Source organism: Colletes latitarsis, chromosome 11 (genome assembly GCF_051014445.1).
Source record: "Colletes latitarsis isolate SP2378_abdomen chromosome 11, iyColLati1, whole genome shotgun sequence".
In the NCBI taxonomy this organism is placed as follows: Eukaryota; Metazoa; Arthropoda; class Insecta; order Hymenoptera; family Colletidae; genus Colletes; species Colletes latitarsis.
In genome coordinates, this window is record NC_135144.1 from 31,490,041 (window position 1) to 31,516,755 (window position 26,715).

The 26,715-nt window shown below is 39.2% G+C and overlaps 5 protein-coding genes across 13 annotated transcripts; 1 reads left to right on the forward strand and 4 right to left on the reverse strand.

Annotated features, from left to right (window-relative positions):
- Positions 1 to 822: 822 nt before the first annotated feature.
- Positions 823 to 7,571, reverse strand: LOC143347937 (RCC1 and BTB domain-containing protein 1-like). Of its 5 annotated transcripts, none has more exons than XR_013080678.1 (10): positions 6,747 to 7,571; positions 6,392 to 6,594; positions 6,141 to 6,299; positions 5,801 to 6,062; positions 5,596 to 5,723; positions 5,266 to 5,538; positions 4,895 to 5,180; positions 4,693 to 4,823; positions 4,364 to 4,620; positions 823 to 834 (listed from the first exon to the last, which is right to left on the reverse strand). XR_013080678.1 is itself a non-coding variant. In XM_076777607.1 (10 exons), exons 2-10 carry the CDS (start codon positions 6,832 to 6,834, stop codon positions 4,480 to 4,482), a joined length of 1,671 nt encoding a protein of 556 aa, XP_076633722.1. In that variant the 5' UTR covers positions 6,835 to 6,884; positions 7,033 to 7,571; the 3' UTR covers positions 4,257 to 4,479. The 5 variants fall into 5 exon arrangements, 4 of the variants coding, with proteins under 4 accessions (XP_076633722.1, XP_076633723.1, XP_076633721.1 ...); XM_076777607.1 differs by lacking the exon at positions 823 to 834 and having other exon boundaries at positions 4,257 to 4,620; positions 6,747 to 6,884; positions 7,033 to 7,571; XM_076777608.1 differs by lacking the exon at positions 823 to 834 and having other exon boundaries at positions 4,257 to 4,620; positions 4,895 to 4,992; positions 5,056 to 5,180.
- A 169-nt stretch (positions 7,572 to 7,740) lies between these two features.
- On the reverse strand, positions 7,741 to 11,112 carry LOC143347936 (transcription initiation factor TFIID subunit 6). 2 transcript variants are annotated; one of them, XM_076777605.1, is made up of 9 exons: positions 10,879 to 11,112; positions 10,578 to 10,767; positions 10,183 to 10,501; positions 9,700 to 10,103; positions 9,412 to 9,615; positions 9,161 to 9,343; positions 8,862 to 9,078; positions 8,191 to 8,558; positions 7,741 to 8,122 (listed from the first exon to the last, which is right to left on the reverse strand). In XM_076777605.1, the coding sequence occupies exons 2-9, from the start codon at positions 10,725 to 10,727 to the stop codon at positions 8,024 to 8,026; spliced, it is 1,944 nt and encodes a 647-aa protein (XP_076633720.1). In that variant the 5' UTR covers positions 10,728 to 10,767; positions 10,879 to 11,112; the 3' UTR covers positions 7,741 to 8,023. The 2 variants fall into 2 exon arrangements, with proteins under 2 accessions (XP_076633720.1, XP_076633719.1); XM_076777604.1 differs by having other exon boundaries at positions 10,578 to 10,790; positions 10,875 to 11,112.
- Positions 11,113 to 11,609: 497 nt separating this feature from the next.
- LOC143347938 (RCC1 and BTB domain-containing protein 1-like) lies at positions 11,610 to 14,477 on the reverse strand. Of its 2 annotated transcripts, XM_076777610.1 has the most exons (10): positions 14,347 to 14,477; positions 13,994 to 14,196; positions 13,715 to 13,894; positions 13,379 to 13,640; positions 13,169 to 13,296; positions 12,846 to 13,109; positions 12,643 to 12,767; positions 12,477 to 12,574; positions 12,060 to 12,190; positions 11,610 to 11,985 (listed from the first exon to the last, which is right to left on the reverse strand). In XM_076777610.1, the coding sequence occupies exons 1-10, from the start codon at positions 14,432 to 14,434 to the stop codon at positions 11,845 to 11,847; spliced, it is 1,620 nt and encodes a 539-aa protein (XP_076633725.1). In that variant the 5' UTR covers positions 14,435 to 14,477; the 3' UTR covers positions 11,610 to 11,844. The 2 variants fall into 2 exon arrangements, with proteins under 2 accessions (XP_076633725.1, XP_076633726.1); XM_076777611.1 differs by lacking the exon at positions 12,477 to 12,574 and having other exon boundaries at positions 11,849 to 11,985.
- Positions 12,687 to 21,085, forward strand: LOC143347934 (putative ATP-dependent RNA helicase spindle-E). 3 transcript variants are annotated; one of them, XM_076777601.1, is made up of 12 exons: positions 12,687 to 12,812; positions 12,895 to 12,975; positions 13,984 to 14,045; positions 15,065 to 15,280; positions 15,339 to 15,636; positions 15,716 to 16,173; positions 16,266 to 16,635; positions 16,706 to 16,872; positions 16,952 to 18,139; positions 18,209 to 19,342; positions 19,418 to 19,752; positions 19,833 to 21,085. In XM_076777601.1, the coding sequence occupies exons 4-12, from the start codon at positions 15,086 to 15,088 to the stop codon at positions 19,969 to 19,971; spliced, it is 4,284 nt and encodes a 1,427-aa protein (XP_076633716.1). In that variant the 5' UTR covers positions 12,687 to 12,812; positions 12,895 to 12,975; positions 13,984 to 14,045; positions 15,065 to 15,085; the 3' UTR covers positions 19,972 to 21,085. The 3 variants fall into 3 exon arrangements, with proteins under 3 accessions (XP_076633716.1, XP_076633715.1, XP_076633714.1); XM_076777600.1 differs by lacking the exons at positions 12,687 to 12,812; positions 12,895 to 12,975; positions 13,984 to 14,045 and adding an exon at positions 14,825 to 14,962 and having other exon boundaries at positions 15,038 to 15,280; XM_076777599.1 differs by lacking the exons at positions 12,687 to 12,812; positions 12,895 to 12,975; positions 13,984 to 14,045 and adding an exon at positions 14,867 to 14,962.
- Positions 20,452 to 22,792, reverse strand: LOC143347939 (uncharacterized). Its single transcript, XM_076777612.1, has 9 exons — positions 22,681 to 22,792; positions 22,114 to 22,600; positions 21,716 to 21,929; positions 21,490 to 21,640; positions 21,311 to 21,425; positions 21,180 to 21,233; positions 20,913 to 21,071; positions 20,696 to 20,820; positions 20,452 to 20,625 (listed from the first exon to the last, which is right to left on the reverse strand). Exons 2-9 carry the CDS (start codon positions 22,208 to 22,210, stop codon positions 20,452 to 20,454), a joined length of 1,089 nt encoding a protein of 362 aa, XP_076633727.1. The 5' UTR covers positions 22,211 to 22,600; positions 22,681 to 22,792.
- Positions 22,793 to 26,715: the final 3,923 nt, after the last annotated feature.

The window sequence follows — 26,715 nt, forward strand, 5'->3', positions numbered from 1 at the left end:
CTTCTTAAGAGAACAGAGACTTAAAACCTGATGCTGTTGAATGGATGTAAATGTTCTATCTCGAGGCTGTTTCGAAAGTAAACTGACTCTTTCGCTTCAATATTTATTCCGTTTCACTCGCACTAAATTCTAAAGAAACCGATCGAATAAACGATTAAATAGAACGATGATTACCTTTCTTTTTCCAAATATACATATGCATATTACTCGAAGCGTTCAAGTTTAAAAGAGGTATAACGGCAAATTAATTCCGATTTAGGTACGTACGTACAATAGTTATTCGGATTTATGGTAACGGAGAGAATTACAACTCGAAGAATTAGATCGGCTAGAACGTACTGCTTCTATTGATTTTTATTTTATATCCTTAGACCGTCTCGATACAGCCGAGCATACACCTAGGTACATACGTATATGTATATCACTACAACTGGTAAACTTTTTAGGTAGAATTTTACCTCTGCAATTATTTTCATTCTCGTTTCATTTATCGTCACTTTGAAAGAATCTTTTGTTTGGTTTTCAGTCGCTAGGACTCCTTCTCAGAGAGATACCTACCGAGGTAAATAGTAACGTTAGAAACGATTGAAATTCATCGATTTCACAAGCACGTGGTTTTCGCTTTGTTCCTTTTGCACCTTTCGTCTATACAAGTTAAGCGAGAATATTTGAGGGAACCATTTAATCGGGAGACTCGAGAAGAATTTTCGGAAATTGTACAACACATCGAATCAATGGTTCAAAGGTATAATCGGGTGATGCGAGAAGAGACATCGACTCTAACTGATCAGCAAAGGTTTTACAATGATTTATTAAAAGTCTGTAAAAAAGACTCTAAACGATCGTAGGTCGCGGACACTCGTAGGCGTCGAAACGAAACCGAGCGAAAGAAGAAACATCGTCGTGTCATCGATATAGAGAACAATTCGCGGTCCATCGTCGAAAACCATCTTTAATAATCTTAATCTGCGCAAACATTCGATCACGTACCCAAGACACACTGAAACATATTCGCGCTACCGAACGCGCTAATAAAGAAAACATACATTGAAAACGAGAAATATAACTTGTTGGTACTTTTGACATTTTCAATCGATGCTCATTGAACACGATTACTGTAACGCGTAGGAGTGTAGCGGCATAAGATGTCTCGCGATACCGTAAATCGTTAGAAACGATCAATTCCTCAGCGTACAGTGATGAAAATCGTGTAAATATCATACGTGTACATACATATCTCGATAGAAAGAATGGCATATATCGACGATTGGAAAGAACAGCACCAGACTATATTTACTACGTACATACATACTTGTGTACGCGTTCGTTCTCGTGGATCGCGAATTAAGAGCGTAGAAATTGTACGTTTATATCGTACGATACCATAATCGACGCGATTTCGAAACGCAACTCGAATTCGTTAGAGAATAAAATAGACGCAAAGGTCGGTGAAACCATCGAAATCGAAAGGTAACAGGCTTTAGCGGAAAGATCGTCCTTTTCTTTTTAATTCGTTTCTTCGTTAAAACGAGAGAAATTGATCTTACTTCTGTCAATCGGATTGACAGGGAGTCGCTGGAAAAGTAGCCCGCAGGCCTAAATACACTTTAATTAACTATCAAAGAGATAAATAAATAAATATATAAATAAATAAATAATTGATCAATCGGTCGATCGATCAGTTAATTAATTAATTAATTAATTATTCAAGCCGAATAGTTGATCGAATTCAATAGGACGTATTGTAGGGGAGTGGAGGTGGGGATGGAAACAGGAATCGCGTTTCCTTGCTCACCGTCGCGACGTATTATTGGATAACGATCCTCGCGACGCAATCGGCTGTTAGAGGGCTGCGTTTTGCCCGATCTATTCGCGCGTCGCGTCCATTCGATGCATGTTTCCTGCCGTATCTGCAAATAAAGATACAAGGAAAGCTCGCGTTACATTTTTTAATCTTCCACGGCTTCCGGGTGTGAGTCGTGTTGCGGCCAACTTCTTCACAGTCCTGACCTCGGACCGATATTGATCTATGTATACTATACATTGTATAGTAATCCAATACATGCCACGTTACAGTACCGAACAGCATCGGTATAGATGATAGAGCATGTATACGTATGTATATGTATATACATATAGCGATCATCTCGTAAGAACTGCGAGGTGCCAGGAATTTAGAGCGTTGCTTTTAAAGGAAAACGGTCTCGGACCATACGTCTACCTCCGGTTAAGGACTACCTTCCTTCGAAGGCATCCTCGTAACACTTGCTTTGTCGCGTCCTGCTTCACCCTACCATCCGCCCGCCGCGCCGCGCCGCGACGCACGTTTTTCGTATTACAAATACACGGCATGTATCCGGAAAGTTGACAAAACTTTCAACCGAAAATCCACACTGGCGCAAAACTATCATTTCATTCGAACCTAATCTTTCCTTATTTTTCGTCGAATCGAAATAACGGTCTAGGTATACTTAGCAAAATAAAATTCCCGAAAATCCTCGATCGTTATACGTATACATATTATGTTATCGACGAGACGCGATTTCAGGCTATAATTTCGACAAGACTTTTTCACAAGTAGCTTCGCAACACGACGCTAGTATTATTCCGAATGTTCGCTCGACGAAATTCAACGTAACAACTGCGATTGGAAAATGTTTATGATTATTCTACGACATAGGGGAATTACCGGAAAGCAAAGGGAATGCAGCCGGCGCTAAAGCCGCAAAAATCGTGCGAGATACAGACATGTAACTTTCCCAACGGCAAACCGATTATCTTAACATTACTTATACATATAAATATAAATACAAAGTATAATGATTATTTATTAAATATCATTATTAACTATTCTTCTTCTTCTTCTTCATTATTATTATTATCATCATCATCATCGTTATTATTATTATTACCATCATCATCATTATTGTTGTTGTTGTTGTTATTATTATTATTATGATTATTATTATTAATCGGTAGTTACGTACATATTATACGAACGAAAAAAATTTACTGCTTGTATATATTGAGAATATCATAATAAAAATAATGTACGAACTATAGCGTAATAAGTTCTGTTGATCACATATCCCTTACGCGAGGAAACAATCTTTCATAATGCTTTCGACAATTACACGACACGTTATCTATGTATCTCTGAATTGCAATTAATTTGTAAATTGGTAAATTAAAAAATTAGTCAAGCTAAATAGTCAAACAAGAATTTAATTTTATCCGTATCTGTAAAAAATATGTTACATCGCGTGGGAAAGATTAAGAAATACCCTCAAATCAAACAAAAGTGATAACCTTTTGCATATGTATAAACTAATGTAACATATGTATGTATGTAAGTGCATGTATAAATGAATAAAAAATATTGTAATAGGAATAACGCGCTTAATCAGATATTAACGATGAGAACGACGAACAAACATTTCCGACATCGGATCGCGACTCAACTGCACTACCTAATGATTACATCTGCGATCGGCAGATTTCATTCTTTCAAAAACTATTTCTATCCCTACCCTCGAAACCAGTCGAATATGAAAACCGATATGGTTGGAACAATCCAATAGTGAAATACGATACGGCCGGTCGGCGCGGGAAAACTGATCGCGTATTTCATCTTATCTAGTATCCGAAATATCGAAATTGATCAGAGTTTTTCACTTATCCGGGCTGGAATAATGTAGTTTTACTCAACGCGAGTAATAACCGATGGTTACCGTTGCAAATCAACCAATCGACGCTTACACTGCAGACTCATGACGATCCCCAATCGGATACATATTCCCACTGATAATCAACCTTATTGTGCCTTTCGAAATTATACTGTAAGATTAGAATTTTAATAATAATCTAATACGATTCGCGACGCACACGGCCGGATTGTGTTCGTAAGAATGTCCTAATTGCAAAAGCCCCGCATGTCGCGGACGCTCGCCTTTTATTGTTTCCCGGCCGAATGTTCTCGATGTTTTTCCGCGTTTCCGCGGTTTCCAACATACACGCACATACACCAATCATACCGTACTCTTATCATTCTCGCCCGGCCGAATGTTCTAGACGTTTCCACGTTCTCGAAGCTTCGGCCGGGCCTTCGCACACATGCATATGAAACCACATTCACGCTATTAATGATCGCTCGTCTCCTACAATACATAAAATAAAATAAATACAATGTATCGTACAAATGGAATCAAAAATATGTATATTATGCCGTTTATCTTGTAAACATTAAACATAAAGTCTCCTATCCCAATCATCTTTATTTGTCAATAGTTCTGTTAATACACCACAAAGAAAATCAAATTATTACGTAGCCAATGCTTTAATTTCCAAATATTTCAGTCCTAACTTATTTCCATTTATCACAAATCTCACACAAGACTTGTACAATGTTAAAGAGAGTGCGTATTATTCGTAATCTTGAATCAAGTAGTTTGTTTGGTAAATAAATTATAATATCACAAGTTATCGTTTAAAAGTACCCATCCGAGCAGCTTCGGTTATGAAATGTTTTCTCGTAGATTCATCTAGCTCGGCAAAATTTCGAGTTTCTATCACCGCACTCATATGTTTTAAAGCGAATTCAAAACAATATTCTTCTAGTTCCTGAAAACACATAACGCGACAGACTTTTTTAACAATACCGAATATTACCAAGTGCGATGCATTGAATATTACCTTAACGTTATAAGCAATGGCTGTACTGTACAGAGAGATCGCGTTTTCCACAGTAATTCCTTTTTTCATCATTTCCACGCAACATTTCTTTAACCGATTTTCCGAGTAAACGTTTGCCAAGTCCAAGAGTTCTTTAGACAAAACAAAAGATAAAACATAAATACATTATAAAATATAACGAGAAATGTAGTCGAGTATTCACCTTGGGCACTTTCTGGCTGTAAATCGACCTCGTCGGTATATAAATACTTCAAGAAAGCTCTGTACACATCGTAGGAAAACTGACAATGTTCTATAACGCTAGAAAAACAAAACATGTTAATGAAATAACAGTCATATACATAAAATATATTTCCGATCCACCTTTGTTTCTCCTCCGCCGAGTATTCCTGAAACATTGTCCTGAAGTGTTTGCAACGTATTTTCAGCACAGCTTTGTGTACGTGAATAGCTTTTCCCCGCACTCGTATAATCAAATCACTGGTGGTCTTTGTAAACGGATAGGAATGCAACTAAAGAAATCTTTCGCTAACGGTGAAACAAGTATTACGCGCAACAGATATCTATACGTACTAAATCGTCGAATGCTCCTTTCAAACAATCCGTTATACTCGTTTCTTCTCCTTCGTCGCGAAGAACGAATGGTTGATGCATAACTCTGGGCCATGCAAAACTCGCAAGAGCATCGTGCAGGCAACATTCTGGAAAAAGTATCGGTGTTGCGATACTTAGCCCTAAACATTGACCCCATACGAATATATGATTGCCCGCTGTCGTTGCTACGCTTATGTGACTATAATGAGAAGTCGCTATATCCAATACTTTTTCCATTTTCGGCATATCCAACTGAAAAAACCTTTATCGCTAACAATTTATTAACGTAATTATTTTACATCGTTTTACCTTCACTGGATAGTTGGTTGTCATTTTAACGTTAAGACCTAGTTGCCCATGACTGTTTGCACCCCAAGTATAGAGAACTCCGTTGTTACTCAATGCCAGAGCGTGCGAGTAACCACAAACTACTTTTGCTATAATTTCACATAAACATTATTAATACTCTTGGCACATTTTTCATTCACGCGTTCAAAGATGAATCGACTAGTACTTATTACAATTCCAGAAAGCTGCGTGATTTTACATGGAACCGTTTGATTAATACAATTTCCAATTCCAAGTTCGCCAGCAGTATTGCAACCCCAACCATAAACCTCTCCTTTATTAGTAACTGCTATACTCGACGAGTGACCACAACTAATGGAAACGATTTTTTTGTCGGCTAACGTATAATTCACTCTTTTAGCTATTCTTTGATTCCCATCGATACTGCCATCTACTTGTCCACAGTTATTTCTACCCCATGCATACACCTAAGTACATACACACGCACACAAATACTCTGGTTATTGTTCAAAACTAATTTGTCTGATCGAAAGTTTGCGTTTTACCATTCCTTCGTCCGTTAATGCCAGAGAGTGATGACCGCCGCAAGCTATTGCCACGATAAATTTATCTTTTAAATTCGCTTCCACAAGAATTGGTGTTAGACCTAACACGGTAGACCCGTTTCCCAGTTCATAGTAGCTATTGTGCCCCCACGAATACACCTTTTGTACAATATATCTTATTAATCTATGCAATACCATGTATTCCTTTTACACCAATTTGATATAATTTTCTACACCTAAGGTGCAAATACCTGCCCATCCATTGTAAGAGCCAAAACGTGCGGACCTTTGCCGTACGCAAAGGTTTTAATATCTTTATCGCATAACGCTTTGATTTTCTTTGGGCTTTGGATATTATCGGTATCGCCAGTCCCAAGACAGCCATTCGTATTATTTCCTACCGCATATACCATTTTATCTTTCGTTACAATTAAAGCTTCATTACCTAAATTACCTGATTAATAAAAGCCAATATTAGTTCATTTTAATTAAAACTCTTTATACGTCTATACTTTCTCGAATATACAAATAATCGGTAGATCTTGTATAATATCGCAAATAAATAGCACCGATGTATAAAGATTAAAATCAAAATGGTAATATTACCATATACGATAGCTATGCGGATGTTTGCAACAAACTTTCGTTCTAGCAAACTAAATATTGGCCACTTCTGTAAGTTCCGCAAAGACATTTCTGTGTGTGCTTTCGGTGTGTGCTTTTAATAGAGAAATAATATAATACCTGTGTAATTTAAAGAGTTTTTATTAAATCATTTAGAAAGCATGTCTGCCATCCTTACAGTTCTTTCTTATGAATTAAATAGACTGCGATCATCTTTGAATTTTATAACAAGAACGAGTCAGAACTTGTACATAATTAATAGTTATACCTTCTTATTCTACGCGTATCGCTTAATAAACCGCATTATTACCATAAGACTGATTTTAACATAAATACCGGTAAGCTGACATTTCATAAATATTAAGTTGGGACGTAAATTCATGTCGTTCTTTTCAAATCTAAATTTTTAGTTAGTGTGTTTTGACAAAACGTCGTATGTACACCATTCGAAAATTTCTTCTTTGCTCTACACACTTGTTGCCATCAATTTAATCAATTTTTAGCTTCTCTTAGCTTTCAATTAAACTTGGAAATAATCAATGCGAGCTGTATGTTCGACAAATGCACCACCTCGATGAAGTTGTTCAATAAAATTGACCTGATCGGCGAAATGGTATGATTCTTCGACATGTCGACGCCCATCTCTGCATCGTCAGACGCCAATACGATCAAATCCGCCATTTAAACGTTTAGTGGAGAAATTGTACCACACCCACTATACTCTCCACATCTTACGAATAGGTCGTAAACAATAAAGGAAAATCCATTATCGATTCATTTGTTTTGTTTATTTGAAATAGTGTTCATATAGACAAACCTGCTCAACAGGACAAGTTTCATGAAAATAGTGATAAATATAACTCGCAGAAATCAATTACCGCGCGTGAATTAAAAATAACAGCAACAATAATATGCACTTACTGTAAATATTCTGGCTACTTTGATACAAAACTAGCATTTTTCAGCACTTTTATGCGTTACCTAAATTTTTCATGCAATGCGATAGGGAAAATTAGAGAAAGAAAGTCAAAATATAGGCTCTTAAACAAATTTATATGTATACTGATTTCTCTTGATAAGCTACCGAATGACCAATCGCAAATCGAATTTGGTTTAAAAACACTTTTAACTCTCTTATTTGGTTGTACTCGTTATAAAAAACATCTTTATTCTTAGTATATTAGGTGTATTAATATTTGGAATTTATTTTTGTACAAAATATCTGAAATTTGCGGACACGTTCCATGTCACCTCGTTCGCTAGCACTGAAAAGAATGTTGTTCTTCTTCTGGGCTTAGGGAGCATTCGACACTTTGTTGGGACACAAAAACATTCTGTGCTTTTGTCGTTATATTTCCCTGCAACAATATAATTCCAGTAATTAACTGTATCCTGCTATCTGTGTATATTAACGGATCATGCATACCTGAGTTACTGTCGTAGTCGAGTGGCTACCGCTTGACATACAAACGACCACCAATTTCGGTGCGCTGCTCTGTATATGTGTCTTTTGTTGAGCCACATTGGTTTGAGCTATTTTAACTTGTTGCTGCTGCTGTTGCGACTGAGATTGTTGTTGTTGTTGTTGTTGTTGTTGCTGCTGTTGTTGCTGCTGCTGCTGCTGCTGCTGTTGCTGAAGCGCACTGGTATTAATGTTTGAAGTGGTCGGTGTTTGCGATCGCGATTGCAAAATAACGAATTTTTGTCCACCGCTTGTAGTAGTTCCACCGGTAGTTCTACTTGTACCTAACATTATTGTACGTCCAGTTTGTTGTCCAGGGCTGGAACTTGTCACTGGAATGAAAAATGAAACTTTTCTAGGATACGCAACGACTTTGTACATTTTTCATTTTCGATTTCATTTTCCGAGTATATTAAAAAAGTTGCTTATGTCTCTTATAAAGCTTTAACACGTATTCACAAAATGTTCTACTGTCTCTTGAATTTTTTATTATCTATTTCCATCGTACGTACGTATCTTTTCATTTTTTATTTTCGTGTTTTGTACAGATGCACATATACGTATATTTTCCGTTTTATGTACCAACGGGGATTTCCCCTTTATTAAATAAATTACGTAACGACAGATAAAATTACCAGCTTGTACAATAGTTTTTCCGGTGCACGTGGGACCCTGTTGACTCGTTGTTAGAGACGTTGTCGTCGATGCAGTCGTTGCTAACGTTGCTGGCTGTGTACGAGCCTTTGCAACTGCTGCACATAACGCAGGACCAATGTAACCGTAATCCTGTTTGTAATCTTCCACATAATCCGGCGGAGATCGCACAGTTTTTAAAACAGGAGCAACTGATTTCTATAAACCGCATTACATTTTGATAAACACGTCATTCACGTAACGCGATAAATCTCGAATTGATGAAATATATATTATTTACCACGAGTAAGGTTTTTATATGACCTGCTCCATTTTTATCCACACTCGACAAACCTGGTCCTTCGATGCACGATTCGATACGTTCCGAAATCGATTTAATTTTAGGAATAACTAACGCCTTAATTACTTCCGGACCTAACTCGCATAATCCCTCGATCGCGCCGTAAAGGGATGCCAATGGGGTCTGAAAAGTATTTAATTGTTCTTGTATTGTGTCGCGGGTTTGTAATATTTTTTCAGCCCAGTTCGTACCTGACTGTTTTTAGCCAATGCTTGACTAAACATTCTGGTTACTCTGGTTTGTACGTTATTCGTAGAGGTATTAAAATTTTTACAAATTTGAGCCATAAGCCGCGAAGCGAAATCACGTAGCGCCCAATGATTATCACCCTCCGGTCTCATACATAATTGCCGCGACACTATACAAGTTGCGATAGACGGTATCAATTCATGCAACTGTAAATTAACACATAACAAGGAAAACGTGAACGAACAAAATATTTTTTATACATTACGTAAAACAGAAACACGAATACGTACGTATTTTTCTAGGTAAAGGCTAGGATTATCCAGAAGAGCTTTAACCATTCGCATAAGATAAATAAGAAGCGCAAGATGATTTTGTACTACATTAACGCGGACACCTTCCGCGATAAAGGTGCACATTCGCGCCAACATTTCATGTAAACCAGGATCAGCGGAAAGCGATTGAAGTGCCTCTGCTCTGCGTGCTTCATCCGATCCAACACAAGCTTCCGTAATTTCTTTGTAATACAATTGTTGTTCGACGCTCAATTCGTGAGTCGCTAGCTGCTTAACATGAACGGTTTCCACATTACGTAATTTCTGACTCTTTCCTCCACCTCCTGGTTTTCCAACGCCGATGTTTTGACTCTTGTTCGATAGTTTACTCGTTGGATCGACGCTCTCTAGCTTTTGAACGTCTGTCGTGTCATTTATAAAAATATTAGCACCACGAAAAACTAGTCTTTACAGTCTAGTATCGTAATTTAAATTATTTACCTTTAGAGACCGGAGGTGGATTCTCTGGTATCGTCGGTTGAACACCATCTATACAAAGCCAATGGGCACGCAGCGTAATTTCTAAAGGTAACTTGGGCCATGTTTGTCCACCAGACATAGATATAACTTCATTGAGATCAATTTCTTTTTCTTCTACAAAATGTAGTTCTCGACCACCGCCGGAAGCAAAACGGAACGGTACGTGATCCTTGGCAAAAAATCCATAAGTAGGTTCGATATTCTTAATTTTTAGGGCATGGTCTATATCATGAGTCGTCATACGCTGACGTTTGCCGTGTCTCATGAACTTGGCAGCATCCTAAAAATTGAACGTTAAAATCTGAAAAGTTTTTCGTACGCACAAATATAATACGTCCGTTTAAAAATTAACAAACCTGTATAATTTCCTTAAGTCTGTAGCTTACGTCCTCGGCAAGATCTTTAGCAGCTTCGTCAGGGAAATTTCCAACACCTATACTTTCCGCAATTACTTTTATCGATTCCTGAGACAACGTAGTCCCATAAACGGACTCGCTTTCATTCATTCTGAGATTATTTTAATCGTTGCATTCCATACATCACTTTCTAAAAATTTACACCATGCGAATCTTGTTTATTTTCCGATTAAAAATTTTACGTTTACGTTACACTTTGCCCCTTAATTTTCATCGTCGTTGGTATTGAACGTGTACATACCGACTAGAAACGAACTTTCTATAAAATATACATATATTTATATACGGCTAAAATTCTCAATCCATGGGATAACAATCAATTTTCCCTTTCCTTCAAACCGAAAAGACTGCTACTTCAATAAGTAAAATCTATAATGTTGTGTGTACACTGTGACTGCATTCTTTAAAATCTTAATCTTAAATAAAACTCCAACAAGACAGTCGCCTCGCAACAATTTTTAACCGATCGTAGCTTGCAGTCTCGCCCATACTGCAGCTTATGGGACATACGCATGCAGCTTGTATAAACTCGCCGTAAGGCTGCGCGCTCAGCGCTGCATGATGGGAGCGGGAGCCAGCAGCAACTTCGCTTCACTTGCTGTAAAAGACTCATCGAGACGAGACGCGTAAGAGGTGTTATCTAGTAAACGTAGAAAGTATCTCCTCTTACAATATGCACAGGCCCCAAGCGTATACCGCAGACGAGGTATACGATACATGTGTATTTACAATTTCATTTTCTGTCTCACTTCCTCTTGTGATCATTTTTATAACCTGTTGGCAACGTTGCGAGTGACACGAAAATGGTAATGGGGCTAGAGCTCCAAAAAAATGAACTTGTCGAAGCCGGTCAGGCTACGTGATAAAACGAAAGGTTCGAATCAGCACCGATTATATTTCTCCTTGTTTTCATGAGGAAAATCTCGTAAATCTATTGGTAATACTTTCGTGATACATTAAAATTTACATTATAAAATACTTGGATCGTCAAGAGATTTAAAATATAATTCTTTTTAGAACTATTTATTAATATCGGCGCGGTGTCTGACTGCCGCCCCATTCATTCGATTTAGAGTAGGAGTCGCACGAATCTTGCTCACTATGCGTTAGTCCCACATTTCATACACAATCTATACATTATTAAAGTCTGTATTCATGAAACTTGTAAGAATCAAGTACGCCGTACCATAAATATTATTATCACAAGTTATGTTTTAAAAGCACCCGCTTGAGCAGCTTTAATTATAAAATTTTTTACTGTAGTTTCATCTAACTTAGCAAAATTTGGTGTCTGTACCACGGAAGTCATGCGACTCAAAGCGAATGTAAAAGAACATTCCTCTAATTCCTACAAATACATAACGTATCACGTATTTTAACAATACTCGAACCGCGACAATCAACGTATTAAACGTTTTTTACCTTTTCATTGTATTTAACGGCTGTGCTGTACAAAAACATAACATTCATAATTGTCATTTCTTGTTTTATCATTTGTATACATCGTCTTTTTAGCTGATCCTCGGAGTAAGCGTCTGCCAAGTGCAAAAGTTCTAATGAAAAGAAATAAAACATAATTTATGGTAAATTTACACATTCGAATCGATAGACATTCGTTAAATTAACCTGACCTGATCGAAATTCATCTTGACCTTAAAATTAAAAATCAATTTTTTTTAAAAAAGGCATATTATTTAATTTTTTTAAAACTATATTCGAGTATGCAATGATCGCAAAAAGAACAGGTATGTTTTACGTATGATTCAAAAATATAAAAATGTATGGATTTTAATATACCTATTAAACTCAACAATGAGCGAAATACATGAAAGTATTTACCTAGCTCGTTTCCTGGAGGTAAGACAATTTCGTCTGTGTATAAATATTTCAAGAAAGCTTTATATACATCGTAGGAAAATTGTTCGTGTTTAATAATGCTGAAATAAATAGTTGCATTTATAAAAAAGGAAGAAAAAAAAATACATTTTGAAAAATGTAGACCTACTTTTGATTATTCTCTATCCAGTGGTCTTGAAACATTGTCCTGAAGTAATGACAACGTATCTTCAAAATAGATTTGTGTACACAAATAGCTTTTTCCTGCACTTGAATAGTGAGATCACTGGTGGCCTGCAATACACAGAAAATATATCCTTGAAAAATAGGAAAACATAAGTAAATATGTCGCTACATTGACAGAATTCCTACTGGATCATCGAATGCCTCTTTCAAATCGTCTATTAAATTTCCTTCCCAGGTGTTATCAAGAACTAGCGGTCGATGCATGACACTGGGCCATGCATAACGTACACAAGCATCGTGCAAGCTTGTTTCATAAGTAAGCACCGGGTGTTTGATACATTGTCCTAGACATTGACCCCACATAAATACACGTTTACATTCTCCCATAGCTAAACTTATATTATTATAGGGCGAAGCTGCTATATCTGATATTTTTTCCATTCCTAACAACTAAAATAATGTTTTATCAATTTCAGTTCATCAGACCTATGTACAATATGAAATTTTACCTTCATTGGAATTGCCACATTCGAATCAATGCCATTACCTAACTGTCCATAGCTATTCGACCCCCAAACATAAAGGATACCCTTACTACTTAATGCCATAGTATGTTTATATCCACAGACTACTTTCTCTAAAAGTACAAATAAAATTTATTAATACATTCTACATAAATTAAATTTATGCGATCCAAAATAGATCTGATTCAATACTACCTATTTTAGTGAGAATCAGTCCTTGGACTATACACGGATATACTCGATCCTCATAATTTCCAACTCCTAACTGTCCAACACCGTTGTCACCCCAACTATAAATCTCTCCATTTTCCGTGATTGCTACGCTGGACGAGTCTCCACAAGCGATGCGAACGATTCGGTCGTTAGCTAACGCAAAATTCACTTTTACGGGTACATCCTGATTAATTTTATTACCATTACCTACTTGCCCAGCGTCATTACGGCCCCACGCGTACACCTAAATACAAGGATAAACAATCCCTATTCGATGTTTACAGTACAATTACCATTACTTGAAATCTTTTACCGTACCTCTCCTTCGTTCGTTAGTGCTAAACAATGAGAATTTCCACAGGCTATATCCAAAACAAATTTTTCACTTAGATTTGTTTGCACGAGTATCGGTTTCGAATTTATAGCGGTAGAAACGTAAGCTTCATAACAATTATCATTATTCAATTTAGACCAATCGTTACATCCCCACGAATACACCTTTCGTGTAACACATCTTATTAATTTTTAACATAAAAAATTCCTTCGAACAATGCAATAAGAATTTAATATACATCGTCGATCGTAAGTTTCAGATACCTGTCCGTTCGCCGTCAGAGCTAAAACATGAGGACGTCTGCCATACGCAAAGGTTTGAATACCCATTCCGCATAATTCTTTAACTTCCTTTGGGTACAGCGTATCATGATTATCACTAATTCCAAGACACCCATACGAGTTATACCCTACGGCATATACCATTTTATCCTTCGTTACGATTAAAGCTTCGTTACCAAAGGTACCTATTTCGTGAAAATAAACATTGTTACGCATCACTTAAAATTTAACGAACATCGACGTTTTTTCAGATACGCGAGTACTTTGATAGTAAATTGCGCAGCGATACGAACGATCGGATGAAGTACAAATAGAAATTATAAATGTTATATTACCAAATACAGCTACCATTCTGACGTTCAAAGTAAACGATGGATCTAAGAAGCTTAAAATTGGCCAGTTTCTCACGTTGTACGATATCATTTTTATGTTTCAAATGCAATTTTCAGCTTTAATTTGTTTCGTTACGTTTCTACTAGAATTAAGATCACGGTGGTACAATAGGCGACTGGATATAACGATTCTCGTAAAATAGTGGGTCATGTCCATAGTCCTTCACGCCTAACGTAGGTATTTTTGTAAGTTAGGGATTCCAGAATGTTTGTAAAATGGGCAAACAAGCCCTTGACGCAACTCTTGGCCACTGATGTATGAGAATCGTTATACACGAGCCATCTACTATACCACCGTAGTCGCACTCGAAATTCGAATTGTTCGATGCTTCGAGGGCGATCAACAATCAGGTTTTTCTTAGTTAGTGCACGATTATAGTGGAGCGACAAAGAGAAAGTTGAGTTGAGACAACGCAATAGCCCGCAGCGGCGTTACACCGGTTTGACTTTGTCGCGACGCTCGCCTTGCCGTTCTACTATGATCGTATCCTTACACGATGTAACGTTGTGATAACGACACGTTGTAGTATTCGGTATTATTAAGTAAAAGAAATCAAAGGTAACATCATTCGTGAAAGTAATTTTACGTAGATTTTTAGGTTATGCGAAAGTAATTTTGTGTCGGTTCTTTCAGAATAAATATTATTGTTTACCATCTCAGAGCAAGTTTATATAGCTCAAAATGGATGCCTTGGGCATATTTAGTGCAAATGGCACGTTCGAAAGGAAAATGTTGAGACCTCCGACAAGCCGGAGGCACGTACCAAAGGATATGTCTCTGTTAGATGCACAGTTAAATACAACTGTAAAAACTATAAAGAAAGGAACAGATTACGTTGCAGAATATGTAGAAAAAGAGGAAAAGGAGCTTTTAGAGGTATATTGTTTCGATCAAAAAATATAGTAAATTTTATTCAAGTGTCTTCCGATTCTAGTTGGCAAAGTATTGTAAAATAGGCAATGAGAATAATTTCGAAGTAGTATCGCAAGGTACGGTTTCCATGCAAAATGAAAATAACGAAAAGGCAATTAAAATTTACGAGACATATAATTTTAACGATTGCCGAAAGACCAATTTAACAATTACTTCCGAAAGACATAGAATAGTATCTATGATCGAAACTAATTCGGTCGTAGTTATTCAAGGGCCGACGGGTTCTGGGAAGACTACGCAGGTACCACAGTTTATTCTGGATTCCTGCTATAGAGAAAGACTTCATTGCAATATCATAGGTATCTTTGGTGTATATTATATCAATAGAATAATGTTTATTGTTTAATTAAAGTTTTTCTATCTTTAATTACTCGATAGTGACGCAGCCTAGACGTATCGCTGCAATCAGCATCGCGAAACAAGTTAGTCGAGAAAGAAATTGGCCATTAGGTACCCTCGTCGGATATCAAGTTGGTCTGATAAATCATACGTGTCAGGAAACGCGTTTAAATTATTGCACTACCGGTGTTCTTTTACATAAATTGATTAATTCGAAAAACATGTTGGATTACACGCATATCATACTGGACGAGGTTCACGAGAGGGACCAAGATATGGATTTCCTTCTGCTCGTTGTCCGAAAGTTACTACGTACAAATTCGAGTTCGGTAAAAGTTATTCTAATGTCTGCTACATTCGAAGTGGAAAGATTTGCCAAGTATTTTTCTTCCCCCGTGAGAAACGAACTCGTACCTGCACCTATTATCGATATCCCAAAGAAGAATTATTTTAACGTAGTCGTATATTATCTTTGCCAAATGAGCGGATTAGGTCCGGTAAATATCCGATATAATTATCAAGTACTTAACGATTTACAATTTAATACATACAAATATGTTTATTATATTGAATTTTTACTTTTCTACAGTTACCCGAAGTCTCCGATACGGAACCAACAGTTTCGAAAAGAATGATTGAATTTTGTGTTAATCTTATAAAAATTCTTGACGATATAGACATGAAAGCCGACGATGCGAATCTTAATTTGGACACAAACGTTTACGAAAGACACGTGATTCTTATATTTTTACCAGGAATCAATGAAATCGAAGAGACGTATAATCTATTATCGCTACCAAAATACGAAAAATCCAAGTGGCAGATAACAATTTTACATTCATTGATTACAAACGAAGAACAACAAGAAATTTTTGTAAAACCACCCAGCGGTTATCGTCGTATTATTTTATCTACGAATATCGCTGAAAGTAGTATCACCGTTCCGGACGTAAAATATGGTGCGTCGAGATAACCATATTATGGAAACAACTTTCTACGATGCAATTTTTCATGTTTGTTTCTTTTCAGTAATCGATTTCTGTCTAACGAAACAACTTGTTGTAAATCCGAACACTAATATCCAATGTTTGGAGCTTAGATGGGCAAGTAAAGTAAATTGCGAACAAAGAGCAGGTCGTGCCGGTCGTGTAATGGACGGCAGAGTGTACAGACTGGTGCCACAATCATTTTACGAGGTAAACTTATCTCGACGATTTAAACGTAAATATATCGCGTTAATTCAATACGCGACATAATATTTATACAAACTCGCAGACTGTGCTGCCTCGAGAAGTATCTCCCGAAATGTTACGGGCACCGCTAGCAAATCTGATATTACAATCAAAATTACTAGACATGGGAGAACCCAAAGCCATTTTAGCACTTTCTCTCGATCCACCGGATCTCGAAAATTTGGAAAGTACAGTATTGTTATTAAAAGAAGCAGGCGCGTTGATCGACAAGACCAACGAAATACAACGTCACGATGGAGAACTAACAGATCTTGGTCGGATCATGGCCAATTTGCCATTAGATATTCACGTGACAAAATTAATTATGTTGGGTCATGCGTTTAGCGTCTTGAAAGATACGATCATTATCGCAGCTAGTCTAACCGTAAAAGATATGTTCCACAGTTCCTTCAGACAGAAATTATTGTCATATAGTTATAGATTCACTTGGGCCAATCGGTCTTGGAGCGATTGCATAGCTTTCCTGACCGTGTACAAAGTATGGATTGGCGAAAAGACCAGTCGAAGTATAACCAGCGACGCTGCAGAAAAGAAATGGGCGACGAAAAATTTTTTACAGATAAGAGTGTTACGCGAAATCAAAGCTCTGGTGTCAGAATTAACCAGTAGATTGGAAAAATTGGGTATACGAGAAAGTGCCGGTGTCAATAAAGTTGTTTGGAAAGAAACGGAACGTTCGGTTGTTTTAAAAATAGCAATCGCCGGCGCATTTTACCCGAACTACTTTATCAAACATGGACCCAAAGAAGAAGCCGATCAACAGATCGGAGTGAAATTATTAGGCGGTTTGGATCCATCCAACACCGTGTACATACAAGGATGGCCTTTAAAACAACCTGGAATTTTGTACGCTCGTAGAATCGAGAATATTTTTAAAAAAAATGTGACATCGAACGTTGAAAAAATCAAAGTATCTTTCGATTCTTCCTCTCGAATATACGTTCAGTTTATCGAAGGAAGAATGTCTAAAAACGAAAACGACGATATATCGAGAAATATATCATCGTCCGTTTACAAAGCCATTAGAATGAGACAGTGTAATATTCCCTTAGAGATACCTATTTTGAACGATAACGTAGCCGTTCGACGAGTCGAAGAAATGAACTTGAAAAAAGCATCGTTTTTCACTCGCGAAAACTTTATGAAAGACAGCATCAGACCTCGGTTACCGGGTTTACGAGAATCTCGGATTCCTGTAGCAGTTCAAAACGTACGGATGATTTGAAAAGAAATTTCACTTTAACGTTTCGTATCGTTAAATAATAACTTGAATTTTCAGGTTATCGATCCTGGCTGTTTTTGGATACAAATTCGTGATTCTAAAGTAAAAAGAGAAATAGACAGAATACAATCGGTTATCAAAAGGATGAAACACTACTTGCATCAATTCGCTACGGCTCCAGAAATTGGTTCGCTGGTAATCGCACCGTACGAACAAAACAATTGCACGCTATATTATCGCGCGATAGTGAAAAGTCATATAACGTCGCCAGAAATATTAGTACAAGTATTTTGTATCGATTATGGTTATTCGACCGAATGTCGGTTACGCGATTTAAAACGTCTCGACAGCGACAGTGATATCGCCAATATTCCGGCACTAGCCATCGAATGCGTTTTGGCGAACGTCCGATCGTCCGCAGCGCACAATTTGTACGACAGTTGGCCCGAAACCGCGTGCGATTTCTTCCAGACGTTGATTAAGAAACCTGGTTTTCTATTCGGTGATATCTATTCCGTCGTTAACGGTGTCGTCGCATTAGAACTAATACATAGAAGCAAAGACAAAGAAGAAGAGATCGTTATAAATCAATTTCTGATCGACGAAGGGTTTGCGAAAAATAAAGAAGAAAACTGTTTTTCACAGTTTAATCATAATTTACGATCGCAACAGTCAAACTTGTCGGACGAACAGTGTCGTCAGTATGAAAAATTACAATACGATATACCGGATGTTTACCCAGAACCTCCCGATAGTTCCGAATGTTATACGACGATAAATTTGCGAGGGCCATTTTCACCGTTGGAAATTGAATTGAAACATCTCGTTACAGCCGCGAGAGACAAGACAGCACGCATAGCTATAAATTCTGTGAACTCTGTTCTGCTGGACACCGATTTGGAAGATCCACATCAGCGATTTTTAGTAGCAACATCGGTTTCCCAGAATGTACACGGCAATAAATTGACGCTATACAATACAACGTTAATGCCGCGTCTTCCAGGTTTGACAGCCTTAATCACATTGATTTTCACTCCGTGTATGGAATTACGACGCAACACATTAGGAACTCGTTACGTTGGTGCGTTATGCGGTTTGGGATTCGATCCTGTTACGAAAGAAAGCATTTTCCCGGAACACGACATACAACTTGAATTCGACGCCGAAATTACCATCGAGGATCTACAATACGTGAGGATATTTCTTAAAGCATGTCTTTTTTTCTTCACACGCGTATCGATAATTCTTTTTTTATGGCCTTGTCAGGTGAACAGACTACGTCACTGGATGAATATAGGAATGCAAATTAATCATCACCCTGAAATCAACGATAACAGGGAAGAAATCAGTATCTGTCAAAATAGAATAAAAGATGCGTTATTAAAAGTGATCGAAAAGCCAAGAAAATCTCAAAGTTCGGAATTAATTCAGAATTTTAATAGATGGAATCTATACGACGAGTCTTTGCATTTACAACCTGGTAGACTGCATATGATCGCTAATAACATATATAGGTTACACAACGCATTAGAATTGGAAGAAATGACTCCGCAGCTAGAAATGACGGAACACCTGAGAACCTTACGATCTTTAATAACCGAGTAAGTAAATTATTAAAATCACGTATCGTCGTCGGATTAATTTTTCTCAATTAATGCATATTTTATTCTTAATGTAACAGAGACCCAAGAAAACCTGAAAATACTAGCATTCCTTGCGAACTGTGCAAAATTACGTTAAACAATATTGTCGAGCTTCGCGGTCATTTGTTCACAGCGCAACATATGGAAAAAGAAGAACGATTAAGAATTCAAGTTTGAAACGATACGATACGACGATGCAGTACGACGTACAGTGCCGAAGAAAGTATTATGTAGTATATAATATTTTATAGAGTCGCGAAACATGCGATTCGAAAGAAAGTTTTGTTACGTTTATTTTTTTATATGTATATCATGTTCGGTGAAAATAATAAATCATTATGCACAAGGTAACGGTACGTTTTATATTCAAGTAACGATTTCGTTGTCTAATTTTACAAATTTGTTATAATCGACGTTGTTTCGTCGACCGCATACCATCCATTAGGTGTTAAAAAAAAAAAAAAAAAAAAAAATCAACTACTACTACGATTACGATCGGGGTTAACATCATATAATAAATGAATTTTGTACAATGCTTGCGCGTGGCACTAATAATTGAAACGTGTTTCGATACCGTAGTACGCTCGTGACTGTAGAATAGAAATTGTATATACAAATAACGCGTTTAGTTGGTTCAAGGAAACGTCGATCAGTATTCTAAACTTCTCTTTGAAGATATCTTGTTCCGGGCTGAGTGTATAACAATCGTCCAGGAATGTTAGCACCAGAAGCACTGACATAAGTACCTGGCGGCGGCGGTGGGTATGGAACAGGCGGTGGTTGTGGCGCTCTGACTGGATATCCTGACGTAATTCCTCCCGTTTTTGCACCCTTTTATGCGATTACTCTTAGAAATGTTATATTTCATGTAAATACGATAATATAAAAGTACAATAAATACCTGCGGCGGTTGTTGAATCGGAATAGCTCCACCGTGAACGGTAACGTGGCTACTGGGCCGTAAATAAAATTTATCTTCCGCGTAAGCACCTTTGTGTTCCAACGTGTGTAAACTCGTCACGTAAGCTAACGCATAGAGAATTATTGTAACGGTTTTGTTATTTCGTGTAATTCGAACTGTATAAAAGTAAAATATTTATATGGAAATTTTAATATACCAGTTTGATGCGTTGACAACGTTGCTCTGTTTCCAGAGAGATACACAGATTTAGCAGGCTCAGGATCCCGCGACGATTGCGAGGCCGACGCGGAGTAACCGTACATACTTTGACCCGTAGGTGCAGAGTAAAAATTGGAAGCAGAGTATTGATTGTTTTCTGTAAAAAAAGAAGCAACGATGAAATTAATAACGGGGAAAAATGAGCACGCTATCGATAACGGCTCTTGAAACCACAAGTATGGAAATTAAACATTTATTCACTCACTGTTCCAGAGAACGGCTCGAGAATCTCCAGATCTTCTAGCTGCTTCCTCGGATTCTACGGAAACAAATATTTACGTTTAATAGCAATTTTGTAAGTTCTTTCTTTACGAATACATTAGTTTCGGTACGTACTGGAAGGCGGCGGATTGTAACTCGGGATCGACGGTGACGGCTTATATCCGTAACCAGTATGATAGGGGGAGGCTGTCGGAGGCGGCGAAGGACTATGCGTTCTCTTTAACAGCCCCTGATAAAATGTATAATTATAACGTAATATAATCAATTAGCGTAAAGAAAGAACATATACTTACGCTCGATAATAAAGTATGAGTCGGCGCTCCAACCGCAACTTTGTAAAGAGGACTACTGCTTCGTGGTAACGGGAGAAATACTTGCGGATGCACTACTCTAGGACCAGTTCCAGGATAACCCCCTACCGCCGTTAAAACTTCGGAACATACGCTGCGTAACGTAAATATCGGATCGATATACATCATCGAATCTTATACATAATCTTTTAAAAAACGTTATACGAACTTTGTTTCTTTGATCAATTGTCGTCTTCTATCGTCTTCGTTTAAAACTTTTTTTAATTGTAGGAACAACTGATGTTTTTCATCTTTTAATTGCGACAGCTCGTTTTCCAGATTCGATATTTGTTCTCTAGTTTCGCCCAAAGTCATTACGTCTTGTTTTTGTTGGCGTTCTCTCTCTTTCCTTAATCGTTCCTCCTCCGCATCTGCTTCTTGTTCTTTGCATTCACGATAAAATAGAAACCGTTGAATAACAATTTCAATATCTTTTACGATAATTCGTATAACAGCATGGTAAGAAATTCATTCTCCTTTAATACGGTATATATTATCGGTCATTAAACCGAAAAACTGAAACATTCAATACGCACCAACTTAAACGTAACGCACAGAAGAGGTTACCTTGTTTCTTCCGTTGTCGTTCTCTCGTAATGTGGGTTTTTAACGCCTGCCGCATCTGTTCGCTACGCTGAGGAGGGCCCACAATCACCGCCGGCATTTTTAATCGATATTTGTTTAATTTTAAAGCGACAGAAGTCTGTTAGAATGTCATGAAAAGTTGGAACCACTTTGGTACAGTCCGACGTCGTACGTTGAAATACGCTATGCCGATATTAAGCATCGAGGCACGCAACTTGGATCGACGAATTGTCAACGTGGATAAACTTCATATTCGTATTTTTTTATGAGGTTATTACTTGTTGTAAGTACGATACAAGAGTGTTACGATGGAACAAGAATAGATTTAACCACCATTAACCGCTATAGTTTTGGCTCGAAGCGTATAATATATGTCACGAGGGGCATTGTCGCGGCTCGGAGAGGCTGCATTAAAATGTAAAAGTGTATAATGTTTGCGTTTCTATGTGGCCTGTTAACGTCACTTTATCTATAAAGTAAAAATTAGTAGTACGTAATATATTTCAAAGAATCGGGCGCTTCACAACGAGAATTTAAAACAAGAAATACCGAAAACATTTTAAACGAAGTACGCGAACAACTTTTTTTATATTGCTTCGTTGGTCAGTTTGGTCTTAAATATTTTCTGTTAAAGATATAAATGAAATATAGTAAAACTGGTCGTATCATGAAACTGAAGTTTAACTTTTCCAAGTACAACATAATTTAACATGCGAATAATTGGTGTGGGCTGCAACCTACGTATAGAGATGCGGGGCCTAGAAAATAACTACACACGTGGTTTCACGTGACAACTCTTTATTCGCCTGTTTTTTTCAGGCTGGATCGAAGAAGCTGGACTGTTTCGCGAGGACCAGGAAGTGTCTAGAGCCAAATCTCCTATTGCACCCCGACTTTTATCTCGACGGTTGGCATCGGCGTCAACTGCGCTATCTGCGGGAGTAACTAGGGAGTTATATTATGCTTCCTAGATTGGTAAAGTTTACAAACGCGTGTTGTGAAAAAGTGTAGCGGTATACCCGAGGTATCGGAACAGTAAGGTTACCACGTGTTTCCTTTGTACTTGTGCTTTATTCTTTTGCACATCCGTGCTCTAGGGAGTACAGGACAGAACAGGCAGATTCAAAGGCAAGACCCTTGAACCTGACGCTAACTTAATCTAGACTTACAACTACCTATTGCATTTATGTACATTACCAACCTTTACAAACTCTACATCTAGTTCTTAACCTAGTGACTTATTATATTAGGGAGTACCGCTACAAAAGCATCGTGACTACTAACATCTATTATATACTTAATACATTACGAAAGAACCATCAATCGTAACGTCTATTACGTATTTACGTACGATCGGTAGATGGTGATTCACGAATATTACCAGGTTTATATAATTTGAATAACCTTTCGTTCGGATAAAGATGTTGGGCATTTCTTAGGCATTATTTGGGATACTTAGTTTTCGACCGTCCGAAGCGAACTGTTAAAAGTTCAGAAAAAATATAGTAGACCAGATCGCATCCCATTGACTCGCTTTATCATCGAGTCGTTTTCTTTTTTTTTTTTTATTTTTTATATATTGTTTCGTTAGTTTCCATGAATTTTATCTAAAATAAATTTTCGTGGGTGGATACTTTTGGGTTGAAATTTTCCGAAGCATTACATTATATCATATAATTTTGCAACTCTCGGTTCCTTCTGTCTCTCATGTTTCGCTATTAATATACCTTGATCAAGTTGTATCGTAGTCAGTTTCGGCCAGGAAACCAGCACGGCCACAAGTTCCATAAGATTCAGGTAAGGTTTCGCGCAGCATCGCAAAGATTAGAATGCCTAGTAACAGACCCGTTTCAGCTTACCCCGTCCCAGCTGACATCTGCATTCTTTTCGATGGCGTAATACTTTTTGCACGAATAGAACGACTGCATGTCGTTATTAAACACCTAACCCTAACCTTGTAGAACGAATCCCTTCAGTTGCAACCGCTTCCAGACCTAACCATTTACGATTAAAATTGGAGTAGGGGCTTGGACCGCAGAGCTCTCACTGCACCCAACCCTTTCATCCCTAACCCCTTCCAGACCTAACTCTCTGCGGTTACGACTGGGTTGGGGGGGGGTTCGGACTGCGGCCATAACCCACCCTATACCTAACCCCTTCAGTCCTAACCCCCATCCAGACGTAACCCTCTGTGGTTAGGACTGGGTTGGGGGTTCGGACTGCGGCCATAACCCACCCTATACCTAACCCCTTCAGTCCTAACCCCCATCCAGACGCAACCCTCTGTGGTTAGGACTGGGTTGGGGGTTCGGACTGCGGCCATAACCCACCCAATACCTAACCCCTTCAATCCTACCCCTTCAAGACTTAACCTTTCGATGGTTGGGTCTGGGGGTTGGGTTGGGGGGGTTGGGCCCGGGGGATTGGGGGGGGGGGGGTTGAGCCCGAAGGTTGGGCCCAAGAGTTGGGTCCGAAGGTTAGGAGTGGAAGGTTGGGCCTAGGGTTAGGTCTGAAAGGTTAGGTCTGGAAGGTTGGGCCTAGGGTTGGGCCTAGGGTTAGGTCCGAAGGTTAGGTCTGGGAGGTTAGGTCTAGAAGGTTGGGCCCGAATGTTGGGCTTGAGAGATGTGTCCTAGGGTTGGTCCCTACGGTTAGGACTGGTTTAGGGCCTGCGGTTAGGACTGTTTTAGGGCCTGCGGTTAGGACTGTTTTAGGGCCTGCGGTTAGGTCTGGTTTGGGTCCTACGGTTAGGTCTGGTTTGGGTCCTACGGTTAGGTCTGGTTTGGGTCCTACGGTTAGGTCTGGTTTGGGTCCTACGGTTAGGTCTGGTTTGGGTCCTACGGTTAGGTCTGGTTTGGGTCCTACGGTTAGGTCTGGTTTGGGTCCTACGGTTAGGTCTGGTTTGGGTCCTGCGGTTAGGACTGTTTTAGGGCCTGCGGTTAGGTCTGGTTTGGGTCCTACGGTTAGGTCTGGTTTGGGTCCTACGGTTAGGTCTGGTTTGGGTCCTACGGTTAGGTCTGGTTTGGGTCCTACGGTTAGGTCTGGTTTGGGTCCTACGGTTAGGTCTGGTTTGGGTCCTACGGTTAGGTCTGGTTTGGGTCCTACGGTTAGGTCTGGTTTGGGTCCTACGGTTAGGTCTGGTTTGGGTCCTACGGTTAGGTCTGGTTTGGGTCCTACGGTTAGGTCTGGTTTGGGTTCTACGGTTAGGTCTGGTTTGGGTCCTACGGTTAGGTCTGGTTTGGGTCCTACGGTTAGGTCTGGTTTGGGTCCTACGGTTAGGTCTGGTTTGGGTCCTACGGTTAGGTCTGGTTTGGGTCCTACGGTTAGGTCTGGTTTGGGTCCTACGGTTAGGTCTGGTTTGGGTCCTACGGTTAGGTCTGGTTTGGGTCCTACGGTTAGGTCTGGTTTGGGTCCTACGGTTAGGTCTGGTTTGGGTCCTACGGTTAGGTCTGGTTTGGGTCCTACGGTTAGGTCTGGTTTGGGTCCTACGGTTAGGTCTGGTTTGGGTCCTACGGTTAGGTCTGGGTTAGGTCTGGGTTAGGTCTGGGTTAGGTCTGGGTTAGGTCTGGGTTAGGTCTGGGTTAGGTCTGGGTCTGGGTTAGGTCTGGGTTAGGTCTGGGTTAGGTCTGGGTTAGGTCTGGGTTAGGTCTGGGTTAGGTCTGGGTTAGGTCTGGGTTAGGTCTGGGTTAGGTCTGGGTTAGGTCTGGGTTAGGTCTGGGTTAGGTCTGGGTTAGGTCTGGGTTAGGTCTGGGTTAGGTCTGGGTTAGGTCTGGGTTAGGTCTGGGTTAGGTCTGGGTTAGGTCTGGGTTAGGTCTGGGTTAGGTCTGGGTTAGGTCTGGGTTAGGTCTGGGTTAGGTCTGGGTTAGGTCTGGGTTAGGTCTGGGTTAGGTCTGGGTTAGGTCTGGGTTAGGTCTGGGTTAGGTCTGGGTTAGGTCTGGGTTAGGTCTGGGTTAGGTCTGGGTTAGGTCTGGGTTAGGTCTGGGTTAGGTCTGGGTTAGGTCTGGGTTAGGTCTGGGTTAGGTCTGGGTTAGGTCTGGGTTAGGTCTGGGTTAGGTCTGGGTTAGGTCTGGGTTAGGTCTGGGTTAGGTCTGGGTTAGGTCTGGGTTAGGTCTGGGTTAGGTCTGGGTTAGGTCTGGGTTAGGTCTGGGTTAGGTCTGGGTTAGGTCTGGGTTAGGTCTGGGTTAGGTCTGGGTTAGGTCTGGGTTAGGTCTGGGTTAGGTCTGGGTTAGGTCTGGGTTAGGTCTGGGTTAGGTCTGGGTTAGGTCTGGGTTAGGTCTGGGTTAGGTCTGGGTTAGGTCTGGGTTAGGTCTGGGTTAGGTCTGGGTTAGGTCTGGGTTAGGTCTGGGTTAGGTCTGGGTTAGGTCTGGGTTAGGTCTGGGTTAGGTCTGGGTTAGGTCTGGGTTAGGTCTGGGTTAGGTCTGGGTTAGGTCTGGGTTAGGTCTGGGTTAGGTCTGGGTTAGGTCTGGGTTAGGTCTGGGTTAGGTCTGGGTTAGGTCTGGGTTAGGTCTGGGTTAGGTCTGGGTTAGGTCTGGGTTAGGTCTGGGTTAGGGTTAGGTCTGGGTTAGGTCTGGGTTAGGTCTGGGTTAG